This window comes from Pan troglodytes, chromosome 16 (genome assembly GCF_028858775.2).
Source record: "Pan troglodytes isolate AG18354 chromosome 16, NHGRI_mPanTro3-v2.0_pri, whole genome shotgun sequence".
Taxonomy (NCBI): Eukaryota; Metazoa; Chordata; class Mammalia; order Primates; family Hominidae; genus Pan; species Pan troglodytes.
In genome coordinates this window covers 77366510-77386654 of record NC_072414.2, presented here as the reverse complement: position 1 = coordinate 77386654, position 20145 = coordinate 77366510, and the positions used below count along the sequence as shown (strand labels likewise).

The window sequence follows — 20145 nt, the reverse complement described above, 5'->3', positions numbered from 1 at the left end:
AACAGGAAGTGGGAATCCTCAATCTACCCAGATCACCCTATACCGTGATCTGCCCATGGCCCAGCCACAAGCCTCCAAGTATCTGTATCAGAAGGCAATTTGCTAAAAGGAAGTACTGCAGAGTCACCAGTGCAGCAGATGCACACAGCTCATCAACCACAACAAAGGGATCAAGCGTACACATTCAGCTGTATCCTTCCCATAATTTTTCTTAATGTACGGGGAGTGAGGATTAAAGGATTTCATAAAGTAGAGGAAAGTCACTGACCAGTAAAGATGGTCCTATTTAAGAATTTCCTATTTAAGAATCTCCAGCAGAAACACTGGAGAGGTTTCCAGTGTGCCTCTGGCTTACCATGTGACACTGAGGAGCATACTTCAGTGACAGGTGATGTCTAAGACAGAGGTGGGCAAGGAGAGGCTCCTGGGCATCACAAATGATGGCAGGCCCTTTGAGCATGCTAGCTCTTTGGGGACTCCAGTTCCTTTCTTGCAAATTAAAGGGCACAAGCCTCATGCTCACTAAAATTCCTCCCTAAACTAATATTCTATAATGAGAACAATTATTTTTGGAAGATTTTGGATTCCCATAGTTATAGAATCTGGAGTATAAATAGAAAAGACCTCTAAATGGTTCCATTACAAATTTTTTGATCACATGCTGTTTTTACATAAATCAAAAGGGAATAGGACATCTCCAGTTCAAGTATGTTTTTCTACTAATCTATCTTTCTTCAAGGGGATTCCAAGCAATAAAATAATTCATAATTTTTAACTACTTAGCCTCTCCACCATGTTTTTTTTTCTGCCTCAGAGAAGGGGTTCAGCAAAAACTTCCCAGATGTGCCACTCCCAAGGTACTTCATACTCTACACAGTAAAAGAAACATACACATACACACGTATCTCACATAAATGAAAGCGCCAAGCCAAATTTATCCTTTCAAATATGTATTTAACCATAAAGGCCAACTGTGAAGCTATACAATTTACCCCAATTATTCCTATTATAATTAGTTCAAACTGTTAGAGAAATCTTTTGCAACCATCTTCAGTACAAACACTGAAATCACATGTGAAAAATCTGACTCGTTTTTATACCTCCATAACCCCAAATTCCAACCCCAGAGTGACTAGGTTTTTTATTTTATTTTGAGACAGGGTCTCATTCTGTTGCCCAGACTAGGGTGCAGTGGCATAATCATGGGTCACCGCAGCCTCCACCTCCCCAGGCTCAGATGATCCTCCCACCTCAGCCTCCCAAGAAGCATGCCAGCACGCCTGGCTAATTTTTGTATTTTTGGTAGAGACATGGTTTTGCCCAGGCTGGTTGCGAACTCCTGGGCTCAAGCAATACACCTGCCTCGATCTCCCAAAGTGCCAGGATTATAGTTGTGAGTCACTACACCCAGCAACTATGCTTTTAAAACTCTTAAATATATATATGAATACTGATGACTCAGTCAGGAGCAAATGCCAACTACAGAAAAAGAAGATCAATACAATAAACATTTTGGCTTACTCTGACTTCTGAGTTAGGTTTAAACTTAGATATTTTAAATGTGCTCATAAGAGTATTCTCTGCCCTGAACTTTATGAAAGGCATTTTCACCATCAACTAACTTTCTTTGAAGACTTCATATGTACACTTAAGACACTGTCCCAGTTGCTCAGGTCCACAGCAGTGATAGGGTTTTGGGTGTCCTCAGAATGGAAGCAAAATGTCTACATCACTGTATGAAATGAAAGAGGCAGGAAGGGAGAACACACACTTTCAATGGCTGAATGGAAATATTTAAACAGAAATACTACTTGTTTCAATTTCCACATGGTTCATATACTACTGAATACTTCCATTTTTCATATTCTGTGGTAAATTTTATGTTTTTCAGTCCTAATGAAATTTTTTTTTTAACCTGGATTACTGCCAGATCAGTTACCTTGCAAACTGATGTGTCTCTGGCAATCCTTAGGCAATTCTATGATCTTCGAAGGGCTGAGCGTATTGTGAAAGTAAAAAAATAACTACAAGGCTGGAAAGCATATCAATGGCTCCCTGAAGCTATCCCTGTTCTTGCCAATAGACTATTGATACCACCTGTGCTACAACACGGGTCTCACCAAGGAAACACCATTACGTTTCAGACAGGCACTTTTCAAGAAGTATTCCTCTCTGTGATCTCCTATAGCACATTAATGGTATCTGATAACATGTCTCATATACTGCATTCATGTATTGTGATTATATCTGTATATGTTTGCTTTTTTAAATTTAACTAGATTCTAGGTATGCTGAGGGCAAAAAGGATACCTAACTTTCAAAAATTATCTGGTATTTGGCAGGGTGCAGTGGCTCATGCCTGTATTCCCAGCACTTTGGGAGGCTGAGGTGGGAGGGTCACTGAGTCCAGGAGTTTGAGACCAGCCTGGGCAACATTGTGGAGACCGTGTCTCTACAAAAATTTAAAAATTAGCTAGGTGTGGTGGCTCACACCTGTGGTCTCAGCTATTCTGGAGGCTGAGGTGGGAGTATCACTTGAGCCCAGGAAGTTGAGGCTGCAGTGAGCTACGATCACGCCACTGCACTCCAACCTGGGCAACAAAGTGAGACCCTATCTCTACAAAACAAAAAAACAAAAACAAAAAAAAACCTCCAAATTTGATGCAATAATTTGTCCAGGGAAAAATAATCATTTAATGTTTACTAAATGAATAAATGAATGAAATTAAAGCCACAGGCTAATATCACAAAATTGAGCAGCCTAGGAGACTAGAAACATCTGAAATTGGTGCCCCTGAAACTTTTTCTGGATAAAGTAGACAACTCCATATATAGTGGACAACTCTGTAAATAGTGTACACATTTACTCTTCTGGTGGTCAACTAGCGACACATCACTAGACTCTTGTTAAAATCCACAATCAAAACCTAATATGGAATATCTAAAACTGCCTAAATTGTAGGTACCCAGGTAGATCCCTGAGGTGGACCTAGGCCTTTCTCAAAGATCAAATGACATCTCTCTTTTAATTTTCTACTATGGAAACTTTCTCTTTTACAGGCAAAAACAAGCAACTCTAAGTCATATTTATATCAGTAAGCAACACAGAACTTAGAACTACAAGCAATACATAGTTTTTTCTAAGAGATCACCTATTGGTAGCCCTTCCAAATTTACTGGTAGAAATAATGGCTACACCCAAGCCTATATTTCTGATACATAATGCATATATCTTCATTCCCACAGTGTAAAAATAATATAACATTCTTTAAAAGCTTCCTTAGAAAGGAGAATTTAGCGTCCATTTCACTGAAAGTTATCTTTTCACAAGCACCTTTATGTTTACCTGTATTTTAACACTTGAGAATATGTCTGATTTACTGGTTTAATAATTGCCTTTCCTACTAGAATATGAGCCTTTGAATGCAGAGACTCATCTATTTTCATTTCAGCATATCTGAGGCCTAGCACAGAGTTCAATGAACATTTGTTGAACTGAGTACTGAATAAATTAGTACACCCTTGCAGTAAACATAAAGTGACATGGAAAGTTAAATGAGTACCACTGTGGCCTGATATAACTGATAGCTTCTTCCAAGACCATTTAAAAATCATTATCTAAAATCACTCATTCATACTGTCTTAAGATGGGCCTAATAATTCTGAGTTACTTTAAAATGAGATTAGAATTATATCTATTGCATTTAAAATGCCTATTATAGGCTAGAATTTCCTAACTCTAGTTAATACAAACAACCTTTGTAATAGGCATCAATATCCCAAATTTACAAATGAGGAAACAGCCTCTAAATAAATGAATCAAAATTATTCAGCTGGTAGTTGGCAAAACTAGGTTAAAACCTTAATTCACTGGGCTCCATAATCTTTCCCTTATACTTAGCTATTATCATTGGCTGTCAATATAATAAGAATGAACAAAAGAGAAATGAGTGTAAGTAGTAGACAGAAAGAGTGGTAAGACTCAGATACAGTTATTTTCACTCGAGAGGGGGTGGCATGAGACACACATCCCCTCTAAAATGCACATATGACCTATGATTCAGCAGTTCTATGAAAGAAAAAAGCAGATTCTAATATAATTGATTTTAATATCCCAGAACAAAACACCTTGGAAAACATTTAAGACAAAAGTGATTAGTTAAGGATTTGGTTAAGGAATGTGTGATTTAAAAAAAAAAAAAAAAAAAATTCCCACATGGTGGCTCACACCTGTAATCCTGCACCTTGGGAGGCCAAGGCAGGAGGATCACTTGTGCCCAGGAGTTCAAGATCTGCAACATAGCAAGACCCTGTCTCAAATTTAAAAAAGAAAAAAAAAATCCCTCATGATTGTCCTTTTGGTCCAAATGTAAGATATCCTCAGTTTTGTTTTTGGTTTTTTTTTTGTTTGTTTTTTTGTTTTTGTTTTGAGATAGAGTCTCATTCTGCCTTCCAGGCTGGAGGGCAGTAGTGCAATCTTGGCTCACTGCAACCTCCACCTCCCAGGTTCAAGCAATTCTCACGCCTCAGCCTCCCAAGTAGCTGGGATTACAGGGGCGCACCACCACGCCCTGCTAATTTTTTTGTATTTTTAGTAGAGATGGGGTTTTGCCATGTTGGCCAGACTGGTCTCGAACTCCTGGCCTCATGTGATCCACCTGCCTCAGCCTCCCGAAGTGCTGGGATTACAGTATTTTTTAAATTATTCTAATCATTTCATAATCACATACTGGTCAAAAATTAAGAGCTGGAAGAAACTAGAGATTAACCATTACACAAAGGAGAAAACACAGATCAGAGAAATTAAATAACTTGCTTAAGGTCACTTAAAAATGTACAACTAGATCATTAAATTATACCTTTACATACATTATCTATGGGTAGTTTTACACTAAGTTTATAGTTTTGCCACTTGTGACTTCATGGTCTGGGGTTCTCTGAGGTACTTCTTTTCCACAATTGTATTAAAAATTTGTATTAGGAGCCGCTGATAATTTCCTGGAAACTCTCCATTTCAGAGGAGATACAGAGAGTCTCCAAAAAATCTACATGAAAAAAACTGAGAATTAAATTTTCTGTGGTTGATGCTAGCTCTAGCTTTGGACCTATATGGGATAATTTAAGGAGAGCCTGCCTCTCTTACATGCCAAAAATGTATGCAGATAAGACTTTCTGGCAACTCAGAAAGTGGCCAATTTGCCTTTCCCTAGGTGACACACACACCACAAAACTATGTGAATATGATGGCAGAAACATTTTTAAAGGACCTTTTTAAAAACTGACAACTATTAAATAACAGGGTGGGACGTACAAGCCATTTTGAATATCAGCATTGTAAGTTGTTGGATTAGTCACCAAATAGCCTAGAGGCTGTCATATTTTCCCACGGCAGCTGAGCATGAAGGCTGTGAACAGCCACACAATACAAAAGCTTTCAACCAAATTCCTAGACTAGGGATGGAAATACAAGTTCGCCCCCTTTAGACAACAGAAAGAAAACAGAGTGTTCCATTAAATATAATAAAAGGACATAGTTCAGGAAGATATTAACAGGCAATATTCTAAGACCAACAATGCCCTTACTACAGTCCTGAAGAAAAAAACATGAATACTGTTGTAAAAATAACTAAGAATGGAAATTCAGTTAATTTGATGTTTGGCTGTATAATTGCCAAAAAAAAAAAAAAAAAAGATCATGGTTCTGATTTTAAATGCTTTCTTGATTGAGGAAGGTATGTTAAATAAAGAGTAGATTTTCCCAGTAACCTAATACTCAACACATGGGATTTTACAGTTGTCCTTGAACATAGTTGTTCTTGAGTGTTTGACTGTTAGGACCATAGGAACCCTGACAATATATACTGGTTTGTAGAATTAACTGTTCCATACGGCTAATAAGCTTATGCAAAGAGCATTCAGAAAAGGAACTATTATCGAGATACTTCAATGAACAGATGCCCCAGGGAGAGAAGGTCCTTCCTAATGAACTTGGCCATATCTTGAAGAGAAAAGATCCCTACAACATACGATATTGGTTTGCAGTACTGGGACATACTATGAAGGCGAATGGTGTCAGACGGCCTTCTTTTCTGAACTTAAGTATTCAATGTCATCTCCTGCTTGCCTCCAGCATCTGGCTCAATATCATATCATTCTTTAGGAAATAAAAGGCAGATCTAAAAAATCTTCCTAATTTCTGCACCAAAAGCAAGCATTTTGGAGAAACATCATCTTAGTGGTATTTAGTTGCAGCTAAACAGATTATAGTAAGAACATGAGACTTAAAGTATATCAGCTTACATCTTAAAATGGCTAAAGGAGTTTCTCCAACTATTACCAAAAGCATGAAAGTATAATGCAATGGCTTTAGAATTTTAGCATGCATAAGTATCATTCAGGGATGCTTGTTTAAAACGCAAAAACCATCCTAAACCAAGTGGATGGGACTTCCCAAGTGTACCCTCAGATGATTCTTCAGGAAATAGTATAGTGGAAAAATTATTCGCATAGAAATTGGGTTCTAGTCCAGCTGACAGTTAACTAGCTGTGAAACAAGGTAAGTCATTTAACTATCCTGAACCCATTTCTTCTCTTATAAAGCAAAGGTGCTGGACTTCAGAAAATCTTTAAGGTTCTTTCAAATTGTAAGGGTCTCAGAAGCAAAACAAGTTCCATGTCTTTCAATTTCAAATTAATGTAAGAAACTATTCCTGAAGCTTTTATAACATGTTCAAGAAGCAGTAACTGGGTCTGAACCACCATATTCCACTAGTTACTAAAATAAGTGAATAGCATATTGTAATCTGAAGTTACTAAACTAATAATAATACTAAGCTGTACTTATTTTGTGCCAGGCTCTGATCTAAGTACTTGACATATATTAACTCACTAAGGAAAAAAAGACGACAACAAAAGGTAATCTGAATACCTTCAAACCAGTAAAGCATACAGGTGGAGGTAATGATGAATATTAAATTGCAATGGACATTAAAACTTTGGCTATAATAAAATGATAAAATGATTAATGGGAATAAACCACAATATGTGTAAAGTAATAACTTTGCCTCAAAAATTGTGAACATTTTCACCCCAATAAAGAAATATCAGAAAAGACTATCAAGAAATCTGCAGCATTTAACACATACCTGTGTTTTCTCTGAGAATATAAGTAAACGAATGCAGATACTGTCTAATTCCTTCATGAACTATGATTTTCAGCACTGGACCTTTAAAGTAAGGATTTATTTACAATACATGTGTCAAACGGGTTAAGGAATGAAAAATTACTCCTCAGTTTGTATGACAGATAGCAGACGAAAGGACTAAAGAAAACAAGAACTCAGCTGTAGCTTTTTTCTTTAAATCCTTGGTAGTGCCACTCGACAGAGGTTCTTATGCTCTGACCATTACACGTTTAGAGAATGTTACAAAACTTCCCTAAGAATTTAAATGGATTATTTACATTTATTAGAAAACTGCCATAAATTTACCATACTACTGGTTTTCAAGCCGGTAGCAAAGCATAAGATACAGGAATTTGTTCTATTTTACATTTGGAGAGGATGATTCAATGATTCAATGAAGCAATGACTGGCCTATTCCCAAGGCACACACATAGACGGGGTATGTGGCAGAAAGATCAGGTTAAATATTACACAAATGCCACTCCTCCCTCAAATATAATCACAGACTCTAACCCTTTTCAGCATGAAAACAGACTCTAGAAGGTTAAAGCTAGAGAATGATTAGAGACAAGGAAACTGAGCCCTAGAGAGGCTGTCAAAAAGCTATTCAGGAAAGACAGAACTTGATCCCACTCCCAACCTGTAGTTTAAAAACCAGAGGTTTCACCACAAAACAATTTAAGAAATCTGCTTGCTTCTTTTTTCTTTTCTTCCACTGGTGCACAAGTATTTATTAGGCAGGGGCTCACATGCTATTGCCAGTGGGATATTAACTCTTTTTTACAGCCCATGAAAAAAAATTAAGAGTAGGCTTTTTTTTTTTTTTTTCAAGACAGAGTGTTACTCTGTCGCCCAGGCTGGAGTGCAGTGGTGCGATCTCGGCTCACTGCAACCTCCCGGGTCAAGCAATTTCTGGCTAACTCTTGTATTTTTTTTTTTTTTTTTTAGTGGAGACAAGGTTTCCCCATGTTAGCCAGGCTGGTCACGAACTCCTGACCTCAAGTGATCCGCCTGCCTCAGCCTCCCAAAGTGGCAGAATTACAGGCATGAGCCGCTGTGCCCGGCTGAGATTTTACATTTTTTTAATGGCTGGAAACATAATTCAAAACAATAATATTTCACGACACATGACCATCACATGAAATTCAAATTTCAGTGTCCATAATAAAGTTGTATTGAAGCACAGTGACACTCCTTTGTTTACATACTAGCTACAGACACTTTCATACTCACAGCAAAGCTTACTAGTTGTAAGAGACTATATGTCCCACAAAGCATTTACAAAATTTGTCCTTTACAAAATGTTTGCCGACCTCTGCTCTCTTTCCCCATCCAGTGAAAACCTATATGAATATAGTATGTGAAGAGTTAAATGGGAAAAATTAAAGTGTGTGTCTGTTTTATCCTTTCAACTCACAGCAAATAAGGCAAGTTTGTCAGAGCACCACGGAGAAGAGTTAAGTAGTCAGATTTCACATCATTATAAGAATGCTGTGAACACAAAAACTTCCTGAATTTAGGCCTGCAAATCCTCAAGAACTGAAAATCCCACTGACATATGCTTTCCCCAACTCTACACGGTGGAAGCAAACACAAAGCATAAGGCATTGATATCTCCCAGCTAGAGATAAATTACATGGTTCTCAGGCTTCTTATAGCAACTTTACCAATCAGAGCCCAGGTTTCTTGAGTCAAGGAGGAATTGCCCTGTTGTGTAAGTCCCAGATTAGAAATCAAACCTCAAACTCTTCCAGCTGCCTTTGGCCTCAAGCTAGTCATGTGACTCTCCAAGGGTCTATTCTTTTATCTGTAAAATGAGGTATGCTGACCAACCAGAGGAATATTCACTCTCTCAACTCTTAAAACTAGAGAAAAAAGGAGAAGAGGAAAGGGACTGAGAGAGGAGACCTTTTCTTTTCTTTAAGTCATGTTTTGTTTTCTTCTTTATAGTAGACAAGATACCATTAGAATAGAGATATCCCTCATCAGAAAGCAAAGGGTCTAGAGCCAAGTACCAGCCTGGATTCAATGACTCTAATCACTACAATATTAAAATGGAGTACTAAGAAACAGAGGTATTTGAATTCAAGGATGTGAGTTTTTTCCTTCCCTTTCTAAGGGGCTTCTGGAAACAAAGACACATGTACCCATGCAGGGTGTGTTCTCTTTTCTTCTCACAGGGGTAAAAGCAACATTTGTCTGAATAATGCCTGCTTTACAAGTAGCCACCCAGGCATTAGTCATGAATATTATGTGTAATAAGGGCGGGTTAGAACAGTCAGCACCTTCACACCACAGTACTCCAATACAACAAGGTTTGTTCATCACTGTTCATACTCTTGAAACAATCTGGGATAGTCTGTTCCATTTACCTACCGTGAAATTTCAAAAAAAAAATACCACTTAGTCCTCTGAAGAGTAAAAACAGTGCAATGTCAAGTGTAGCCCAAGGAACATGGACTTTCAAAGGGGCAGCATGAGTAAGTTCACTAACTTGATTTTCAGCTTTCTAATTTTTTTTTTTGACCACCATGGAATCTAAAGCATAGGGCACTGTTTCTCTCAACAAGTTTGTTTTAAAAGTTAATAGCTGGCTGGGTGCACAGGCTCACGCCTGTACTTCCGGCACTTTGGGAGGCCAAGGCGGGTGGGTCACTTGAAATAAGAAATTTGAGACCAGCCTGGCCAACATGGCAAAACCCCATCTCTACTAAAAATACAAAAAAGTAGCCGGGCGTGGTGATGAGTCCCTGTAATCCCAGCTACTCGGGAGGCTGAGACAAGAGAATCGCTTCAACCCAGGAGGTGGAGGTTGCAATGAGCCAAGATCCTGCCATTGTACTCCAGCCTGGGTGACAGTAAGACTTCATCTCAAAAAAATAAAAAATAAAATAAAATAAAAGTTAATAGCTTTAAACAAAGAAAAATAATCTCAAGACCTTGAAGAAAAATATTTTTGAAGCCAAATAAATGGAAATTACCATATGACCCAGCAACTCCACTAGGTATATAAAAACATGTCCACATAATTTTGTACACAAATGTACGTAACAGCATTATTCACACAGTAGCCAAAAAGTGGAAACAATCCAAATCCACAAAAAAATGTGGTATATCTATACAACGGAACAGTATTTGACAATAAAAAGAAATAAAATACTGATCAATGCCACAACATGGATGAAACTTGAAAATATTACGCTAAGTCAAAGAAGCCAGAGACAAAAGATCACATATTGTGTTATACCATTTACATGAAGTTCTGGAATGGGCAGTTTACGTACTATCTACAGCCACTTTCACACTCTCACAGCAAATCTCTCTATGGATTTACAGAAAGCAAAAGTAGATTAATGAGCTGGGGGAGGGAAGAGTGAAGGAAAGGCACACTGCTAATGGGTCTGGGGTTTCTTCTTGGAGTGATAATGTTCTGAAATTAGAGCCTTAGTGGCGATGGTTGCAGAACTCTGTAAATCTATTTAAAACCAATGACCCATGCACTTTATTTGATTGGGTGGATTTTATGGTATGTGAATCATATCCCAAAAAAAACTATTCTTAAAACAAAAAAAAATGTTGATTGAACCTTTTATTCTCTTATTTTTTTTTTTTTTTTTGAGGCGGTGTCGTGCTCTGTTGCCCAGGCTACAGTGCTATGGCACAATCTTGGCTCACTGCATCCTCCGCCTCCCAGGTTCAAATGATTCTCATGCCTCAGCCTTCCAAGTAGCTGGGATTACAGGCGCCTGCCACCACGCCCAGCTAATTTTTTTGTATTTTTAGTAAAAACAGGGTTTCACCATGTTGGTCAGGCTGATCTTGAACTTCCGACCTCAGGTAATCCACCCACCTCAGCCTCCCAAAGTGCTGGGATTACATGTGTGAGCCACCGCGTCTGGCCTACTGAACCTGTTTTTTCATTGCTGAAAATGATATACTTCATAATTTAGACAGTTACTATTGAGCTATAAAGTAAAAATCTCATTTTGGCTATCAGTTTTTATAATAAAGAAAGAAGAGTCAGGTTTAAGAAGGGTTTATAGGCCGAGTGCCGTGACTCACATCTGTAATCCCAGCACTTTGGGAGGCTGAGGCAGGTGGATCACTTGAGGCCAGTTCGAAAACAGCCTGGCCAACATGGCAAAACCCCATCTCCACAAAAAGTACAAAAATTAGTCAGTCATGGTGGCACATGCCTGTAATTTCAGCTACTCACAGCTGAAATTAGGCAGGAGGTGAAGGCAGGAGAATCGCTTTCACCCAGGAAGCAGAGGTTGCAGTGAGCTGAAATCACACCACTGCACTCCAGCCTGGGTGACAAGAGCAAAACTCCATCTCAAAAAAAAAAAAAAAAAAAGAAAAAGAAAAAGAAGGAAAGAAAAAAGAAAGAAAAGGTCTATAGATCCCCTTTTGTGATAGCTCAGATTTTGTGACAATTTAAGGTTACTGACAAATCTTAAGGCCTTGTGCTCAAGGGGAAAATGTTTTTCAGCATAATCTGTAAGAAAACATGTAACAGCGCATTCCAAAACTTTGCTGTATGGTATATACCATTTATGAAAGCTTAACTGCAGCAACATATACACATTTATATAACAGCACAAGAGGGAAGGGGGAAAATACTATTTTGCCCACTTACCCTCAAATAAAAGACAAAGCCATAAATAAGACACAGCAGAACAGGATAAACACATTTTGTGCCCTTACAGACTTCCTGATGCCACTTACCGCCTGGGTCATTGGGCCTTGCTTCATCTTCAGTGTAGCAGCTATGCTCCCTACAGCCACTTCTTCAGAAATTGAACTTGCTCTAAAATCCACTTCATCTTCAGCTTTCACGTCTGGCATTTCTGAAAGTGCAGGGGGGTTACAGAGTACATTTTTAAAAACTGATTCCTGTGCCTTACTATTCATACAACATGCTCCAGGTTTCATGTGTTTTGTTTTGCTTTTGCATTAAAACGGAAAAGTATTCTTTTGTTGTCAGCGGCTAGTGTCATTTCTGACCCTATGCTGAGCTATTCCTTTATCGCATGGTTACTGGTTTTCCCTAGCCTTTGTAGGCGCTTGGAACTAAGCGAGGATCCAATTCAATGTCTTTTGAACATCCATTTCACTATTGACTTTTTAATGACAAATCTGAGTGTAGCACCAACTTGCATATGGAAAACTAAATTCATAAGCTTCAGGGGAACAGATTAATAGCTGAAGCTAGGTAGTCTATCTTGGCCATCATCAAAAAAGCAAGGATTTGTACAAAACAAAAAGGAAAAAGCCACTGAGAATGAGAAAAAGCCTCTGGGACAAGTATGACTTTCACTAACATACAACACACTCTGATCCACCCATCACTGTAACCAGTAAGAATGAACTACTCAGCAGTTACGTCTTATTTTTAACCCTTATTTCTTCCAAAACTGAAACCTAATCACAGACCAGCTACCCCTTTCTTAAGAGAAACGTTTCTGCGCATGTTTTCTCAAGAATTACATAGTTGTCCTCTTGCTGGCCATGTTGACAGACCAAAAACAGTGGTGGTTTTTGTTACCTGACCACCACATGGTCAAGCAAATACAGGAAGGAAATGATAAATGATGTCTGAGGCAAATTTAGGCTTCTGACACTTCTTTAAAGGGGACTCATGATTGAACAGTCAAAATTCACCTTAATAATCCAAATGCAAATGGAACTGTCATCTCGATTTCATGTGGAAATGCATCTGTGGTTATTAACCTAGTGATGCCACTACTCTGGCAAGAAAAATGCTCCCCACACTAAAGAGCACAGAAGTTTCTTTAACCAAAGAATAAATTATATTAAGATTTTATTCTAGGAGCACATGACATGTACAAAAGTCTACCTTAAATTTGTAAGAGTTACATTTCTATAGATGAACCTCTTTTCTTCCTTCTTTGACCTTATAATTATATAATCTTACCAGCAGTTTAAAAATGGGTAAACAAGTTTCCTTGCCCAAAGAACCAAAATCTGTGTTAAATTTCATAAAATGTTATTAAAGTTAAAATCTGACTAAGCAATCCCCTTAGAACTATCCCTTGATCAAAACATCTCTAAGTGAGTCAGAGTAATTTCTGGGGGGAAAGAGGGTTGCTTTCCTCTGGGGATGTGATTTTTGGTACCTCCTTCCTTTCCTATACCTATCAACTTTGAAAAGATGCATCTTGGCACAGCAACCAGTCACACTAGAAAACAGTGATTACTGACACTTGATGGGTGTCGGCAGCCTCTGCAGGACTGGCGTGGCTCAGTCATGCACCACTGATTTCCTAAGCACTGTGGTCAATGCTTTTGGTGGGTCAAGGGCCACATCCCCTTCTTTCAAACTGGCTCCTTCCAAATCAGCAGTTAAACCTATGTCTTCTCACTCACAAAACAGTATGATTAAATCTATGAGTAGAATGTAAACTTGATAGAAAATACCCTTTGGCTCTGAGATCACACTCAGGTGCTTTTTCTCTAAAGTAATGTGACCAGGGATTTTCCCAATCCTGGCCATTTTCTGAAGAAAGCACCAATTTCTTCATGACTGGCTACTTTCTCTGTAGTCTGAGACCATCAATACAGAGTTCCTCTGCAGTTTGAGACCATGAGTATGACTCCTTTTGGTAACAGGACAAGTAACTCACCTACACAAAATTTACCAACCTCAAGCCCATATATACTGCTGAAAGTCCATACATTTTTCTTCCTTCTCAAAACCTCAAAATCCTAAACATCCGTCATTTCTCACCATCTTTACTATATGTGCTAATAAAAATCAAAGTCTGAAATTCTCCCTGGTTTTTACTTTTTCTCATAGGATACTACAGACACAATCCCCACAGAGTTCACACTTGCTTGAGTTAAATTCTGACTACTGAGCCAGAAAGAGAAATAATTCCGGCCCATGTGGCCAAGGACGCAGCACCGAAATGAAAAGAACATCACCAGGCATCAGCTTACAGCCACTCCCATTCTTCTGAAATGCCAACCTGCCAGGGCCCCCAAAATAGACTTGTTGTTGTGGCTTTTTTTAAAAATTAGAGACCTCATTTAAATCCTGAGACAACAGCCAGCAAGTATCTAACACTAACAATCCAAAACATTAATAAAACTAAAAAGCTAAAGTCATCAAAAATTCTACCTCGGATTCCTTAAATCCCTCAACTGGGGAGGAAAAAGATTATAAACGGCTAAAAGCCCTTTACCAGGGAAAATAACCACTGTATTTAAATTGCGCTTCTTCCAAAGCAACTTCTTTTGCTCCATTGATTCATTTCTCTCCATAACCCTCCCCCACATTCTTAATACATATGTGTAAAGGGATTTTCAAAAATTGAAAAGAACAGCAAAAATAAACAATAAAGACAAAACAGGCTGCTTCTTACCTACAAAAGCCTAGGGGCAAGCATGGAGATAGGTCTTCTGTCTACAGCTGGTAACAGGTGGTGGTATAGAAGTGTGCATCAAACTGACCTTTAAAGACTTCAGGAGCCAAGATCGTGTCCGACTCCTGTTTCAGCTTCAGCCTCAACCCCCGTTAAGAAGTTTTATTCAGATAGTTTATTTCCACGGAGCAATAGCGGTTTCTCTTTGCTGCCTCGGAACATGGTTACCCACAGATGGAACAGGCTGCTGTGTGAGCAATCTGCTCAGTGCAGCTGCTTCACCAAGATAAAGCAGACACAAGGTCTGCCCTGTGACAGCAGCTCAGCAGACTGGGCTTGGGCGGAAATCCTGCATCCTATCCCCTGCACTGTGCAGGGTCTTGAATTCCCAGACTGCTGCCCAAAAGCAACAGGCAATGGAACTAGAGGTCCACTCCCCAAGCAGGAAAAGGAAGGAGTTCCCCGTCAACAACACCCCTAGCCCAAAAAAAAACAAAAACAAACAAAAAAAAACACCAGTGACCTAACACCACCATTTTGGATGTTGGGAAGTCAGCTCAGAACAATACTTACAGCTGTTCATGAAACCACTCTGACTCTAAATTTGCTCAGAATACAGACTAGGATGATAGGGGAGGAAGGGAGTTTCAGGCTTGTAGATAAAACACAGCTTTTTGGCACTGTTTTCTATGGTACTAGAGAAAAGGACTAAGCCATGTGAATAAAAACATCTGCTAAATTCTTTCACCACTTTAGAGTACCTGTGATCTAGGCATTGTTTTCTAGGTTTGCAAAGTTGCAACCACTCCAGAATGAGACAGGAGTGTTTATAAGCTTAAGCAACCAAGCAGTAAGTCTACAATACAGGAAGCAAAATCTGTCCAACCCTGAGACGACGTGCCCCTCCTGATGGTGGTGACTATTAACTTGGCTACCTACCCAATGAGTGCAAGGCCTCAAAACAACAAAGATGCCTATATTTTTACCAGGACACCACAGTGACTCTTAAGGGAATCTGCTTCTCAGACTGTTAATTTTGTATTATGTTTTGCTTACCTGCTGCTGGCTCAGGCCCCTGGACAGGTAAAATAATCTTCTCTGGCTCCTCCCTTCCAGCAAAACATCCTGCAAGGCTCCCCGTGGCTTCCTCAGGAGTACTGCCCATTGGTAGGCTCTCCCCAGGTGGGAAAGTACTCACTTTTTCTGTAAAAGCACTCTCTAGTCCTTTAGTGAGAGGACCCAACTCAGGGCTGGACAGTGACATGTGACAGGCCTCCCCCTCAGTAAGCAGTGCTCCAGCGGCCTTGACTTGTTCGATGACAGCATCCACTATACGGCTGGCAGCCTCCTCTATCAAGTCTGCTCCCTTAGGCAGAGGTGCGTCCTGGGCAGAGACCGTGCAAGGTAGAGAGGGAGTGCTCCTTTCCCTGCCTGAAGGCGGGGCTCGCATGACTTCCCTCACGCCAGCTGGGGCCCCATCATCATGGGCTGAGAGCTCCATGTCTGTGGGGAGCTCCTTGGCAACAGGCTGCAGTAGGACAGGATGTGCTTCATCGTCTATTTGGGCTTCCTCAGCGTCGCCCATGGTACAGCTGTGGTCTGCTCCCTCCAGCTTCCCTTTCTCCCAATCAAGAGGTATCATCTCTGGGGTTCCAACTCCCTGTGGGTCAGTCACAGCTTTGTCCTGTAGAGCCACTGGCAAACCTAGAACGGCATTCTTCTCTTGGCTCAACAAGATGTTTGGAATCAGGATGTCTTGGGTGTTGTGTGATATATTCTCTCTTCTGGGCTCAGCCATACCTTGTAGAGCATTAACCCCTGTAACATCCACCGTCACATTTCCACTCACCTCACAGGCACTAGTTTTTCCCTGGGATTGAGTGTTCTTCACTCCAACATCCAGAGGAGAAGGCTGACTGCAGTTAAGAGCATCGGACCCATCAGACCCATCTGGCAACAGAGCGGAGCTGTTGTGCTCTGCCCCCAAGGCTTCCTGCCTTGACTCTGTGGCCAGACTTGCTCCTGGTGGCACCAGGCTCTGGGCAGCCCCACCTTGAGTCAGCAGTGAGACTTGTGGGGCCACTTCCTTGTTATGTTCAGTTTCTGCCTTAAGAAAGGCAGAGGATGCACCCGGTGAATTACTTAGCTGAAGTGCTTTGTCCTTGGCACAGTCAGCTGAGATTGATTTTTCATGAAATTGCTGAGTATCTTGTCCAGGAGGTGGTGTTCTCTGCTCTTCCTGCAAAGTTCCTGAAGAGAGAGCATTTTCCTTAATAGAGGAACAGGTCACTGCTTTATCCTTATCTTGTTCCTGAGCTGCAGAGCTTTCTGAAACCACCAGAAGTTTTCCTTCTTCAGTCAAAACTGAATCTAAAGCCAAAGTGGCCTTACCCACACTTTGCAGGGAAGAGTCAGTGTTCCCCTTGATATTCAGAGCTTCTGGGATTGCTGGAGGGGCGGGACCCTCATGCTCTCCACCAAGTCCTGTGAGACTGGTATTCCCCATCCCGTGCTGAAGTTCTGCAGCAGTGGAGGATGTGGACAGGTCTGCTGCCCTGTCTTCTAGTGGCGGCGTATCAGGCTCATTAGAATCTCCATCTTGGCCAACTCTATAATCTGTAGCCGTATGTAGTTCAGGAGTTGCTGTTCCCTTTTCTTTCTGGGAGGGGACAAAAGAAAGTGCGTCATCCTTGGTTACTGATTCACTGCCTGGACTGTTTGCCAGAGAGAAAGTACTGTCTGATATTACTGCCTGGTCTGGCACCAGTTCTTTCTCCATTTTAGGGACAACTGGATGTGGATGTGAAACCACCTCAAGCATATTTGTTAAAGGTTTATCTAGTTTCACATCTTTTCGTTGGCCTTTGTTATCCACCACTTTGAAAGGACAAAAATCCACACGTTCCTGGGTATCCCTTACAGGGTCAGAGGTGACTGTATGAGCCTGTGGGTCTTCACAGTGGGAGGCATCGGGTGGATCTTGTGAGCTGGGTTGCCTTGCTGTGGTGCTTTCGGGCTCGCTAACTATGTTATCACACAGTTTTGCAACCAAATCGCCACTAGAAGTCACTGTGTTCTGTTGACATGCAGAGTCTGCACAAAGTTTATCGTCTCCAGTTGTAGAACAAATGGGTGAGGATTTGCCCTTTTGGCTTTGAGCATGAGATGAATTTGTTTCTGAGTTCTGGTGTGGCATTACATCTTCTTCCAGCCCAAGAAGGGCTAAATCTGAGGGTGACATTGCCTCACCTATGCCTGCTGCTAAGACAGTATAAGGTTCTAATCCATCTGAAATCTTGTCTTTTGCAGCAGCTGGAATCACCACAGAATTCTGATCTACTGGAGCATCAGCACTCTCCTCATGACTTCGTGAAGTTTCCGTTTCTGCTGTTTTTTCAGTGGAGGTTTCTTCATTACTAAACGCAAGTGAAGACTCAGCAGGTTTGTTACCATCCAGGGAACTGGCAGCAGGGGCACAGTTTGGAACACTGATTTTATCCACAGGCTTACTTGTGACGTGCACGTCAGAGGCTCCAGCTGTGCCAATATTAGAGTTCTCAAATCTTTCCTTTGTACTTTCCCCTCCCTGAAGCACATTCTTCCAAACAGTGGCATCTGGGTTCATGAGCCCATGTTCCATTTCCCCTGCAGTGTCTGGGGTACTGACATTTGTTGTTGAAATGCCTCCCAGTTCACCTCCAGAGGAATACTGGGCTGTGCCTGGCTCCATGACCAAGTCTCTCTGAAGCACAGCATCTCCACTGCTCAGGGACTCCTGGTCTGTGGGCATTCCAGAAGATTTTGTTCCAGTTTCTTCATTTCTGTTTCCACAGGACGAAAGGCCTTCCGTGCCCTTTACTCCACAATCAGGCAAGCTCTGAAGGCAGCTGTCTTGATCAGATACAGTTCCAGAGTCCACAATAGGTGCTGGCTCCACCTCTTCCCCTTTTCTTTCCACGCCTTTATTTTTCTTCCTACAGGAACGGTCTGTATTCTCCTCCTCAACTATGCTTGACAAATCACAGGGACTTTCAGTCTGTGCAACAGGGCTCCCTGGGCAGCACTGAGTGCTCTCAGTCTCTTCAGAAGAAGAAAGTCGCTGAGGGTCCGTGGGCTCCGGTGCACAGGGAAGAAACTGGCCATCTGTCTCTGGGGCACTGGAAGGATCCTGTGCCGTCATCATTAAGGGCATAAGACTGTCCATCTGCTTGAGGTTTGTTTTCTAGGAGGAAATGAAATACACTTTTAAAAAACTGCCTGTAGGAGAAGATGTCACTGACACCTCTGAGCAAAAATTCTGTTGGACAGAACTCACTTCTATTCTAGCTCTTCTAAGGTCACATGATAAGCGAATCTAAAAGAATACAAATAAATTTCCTCTTATTTCTGATATTACTTTCCTTTCATATCTGCCTATATACTGGGATGTTCAAAATAGATTAGGATATATGAAATATCTATTTTCTAAATTTTGAATTTATTTTAGGAAGTAGATTAAAACTGAGTCTCGCCGGGCATGGTGGCTCATGCCTGTAATCCCAGCACTTTGGGAGGCTGAGGCAGGCAGATCACCTGAGGTCAGGAGTTCGAGACCAGCCTCAACATGGAGAAACCCTGTCTCTACTAAAAATACAAAATTAGCCGGGCGTGGTGGTGCATGCCTGTAATCTCAGCTACTTGGGAGGCTGAGGCAGGAGAATTGCTTGTACCTGGGAGGCAGAGGTTGCAGTGAGCCGAGACAGCACCACTGCACTCCAGCCTGGGCAACAAGAGCAAAACTCCGTCTTAAAAAAAATAAAAATAAAAGAGTCTCAAAAACCTGATTTTTAAAAAGCTCAGTGAATATCTTCAATTGAGCTGCTAACATTAAGGTGGGCTCTCTCATTCTGAGGCCAGGCTGAAGTGCAGTGGTGTGATCACAGCTCACCGCAGCCTTGAACTCCTGGGCTCAAGTGACCCTGCCGCCTCAGCCTCTTGAGTAGCTAGGACTACAGGTGTGCACCATTGCACCTGACTAATTGTTTTATTTTTTGTAGAGACGGGGTCTCACTATGTTGCCCAGGCTGTTCTCCAACTCCTGAGCCTATGGGATCCTCCTACCTTGGTCTCCCGAAGTGCTGGGATTATAGGGCGTACACCACTGTGTCCCACCTATATTTTTCATTGTCTTCAGAAGGGCAGAGCCTACTTACACCCTGCCTCATATATACAAGTAAAAACAAATCCTAGCTCTTTTCCATTACAAGGTGCAGCCAATGTGCCTGTGCCCTAAATACTTACTGAGTTCAGTGTCCTTTAATCCCCAAAATATGTTCCAACCAATCTAACTTAACCATCGAGTTATGAGGTCATAATTTCAGGAACAGTGGAATGGCAGATATTCTTTCACCTTTTGATAAAATCAGAACATATTAAATATAAAATAAATGAGAACATATACCTATATACTGTCAGAGTATATTATGGATACTATATGTAATCTCAAAAATGGATTTTGCAACTTTAAAGTATTTAAAAAATATAAACAGATATAACCAACGGCATGGGAATGATAAAGAAAATCAAGGTTCATA

At 40.7% G+C, this 20145-nt stretch overlaps 1 protein-coding gene across 49 annotated transcripts in view; it reads right to left on the bottom strand.

Annotated features, from left to right (window-relative positions):
• Positions 1-20145, bottom strand: part of AKAP13 (A-kinase anchoring protein 13) — a 373116-nt gene that overhangs the window by 150381 nt on the left and 202590 nt on the right. For all 49 annotated transcript variants that reach the window (XR_010151481.1, XR_010151483.1, XR_010151482.1 and 46 more), the window contains 2 exons: positions 15629-18794; positions 11913-12034 (listed from right to left, as the gene is read on the bottom strand). Coding sequence is in view for 45 of the 49 variants with exons in the window: in XM_054667098.2 (XP_054523073.1) it covers positions 11913-12034; positions 15629-18794 (3288 nt within the window). In the remaining 4 variants the exon portion in view is untranslated. The remainder of the gene's footprint in view (positions 1-11912; positions 12035-15628; positions 18795-20145) is intronic.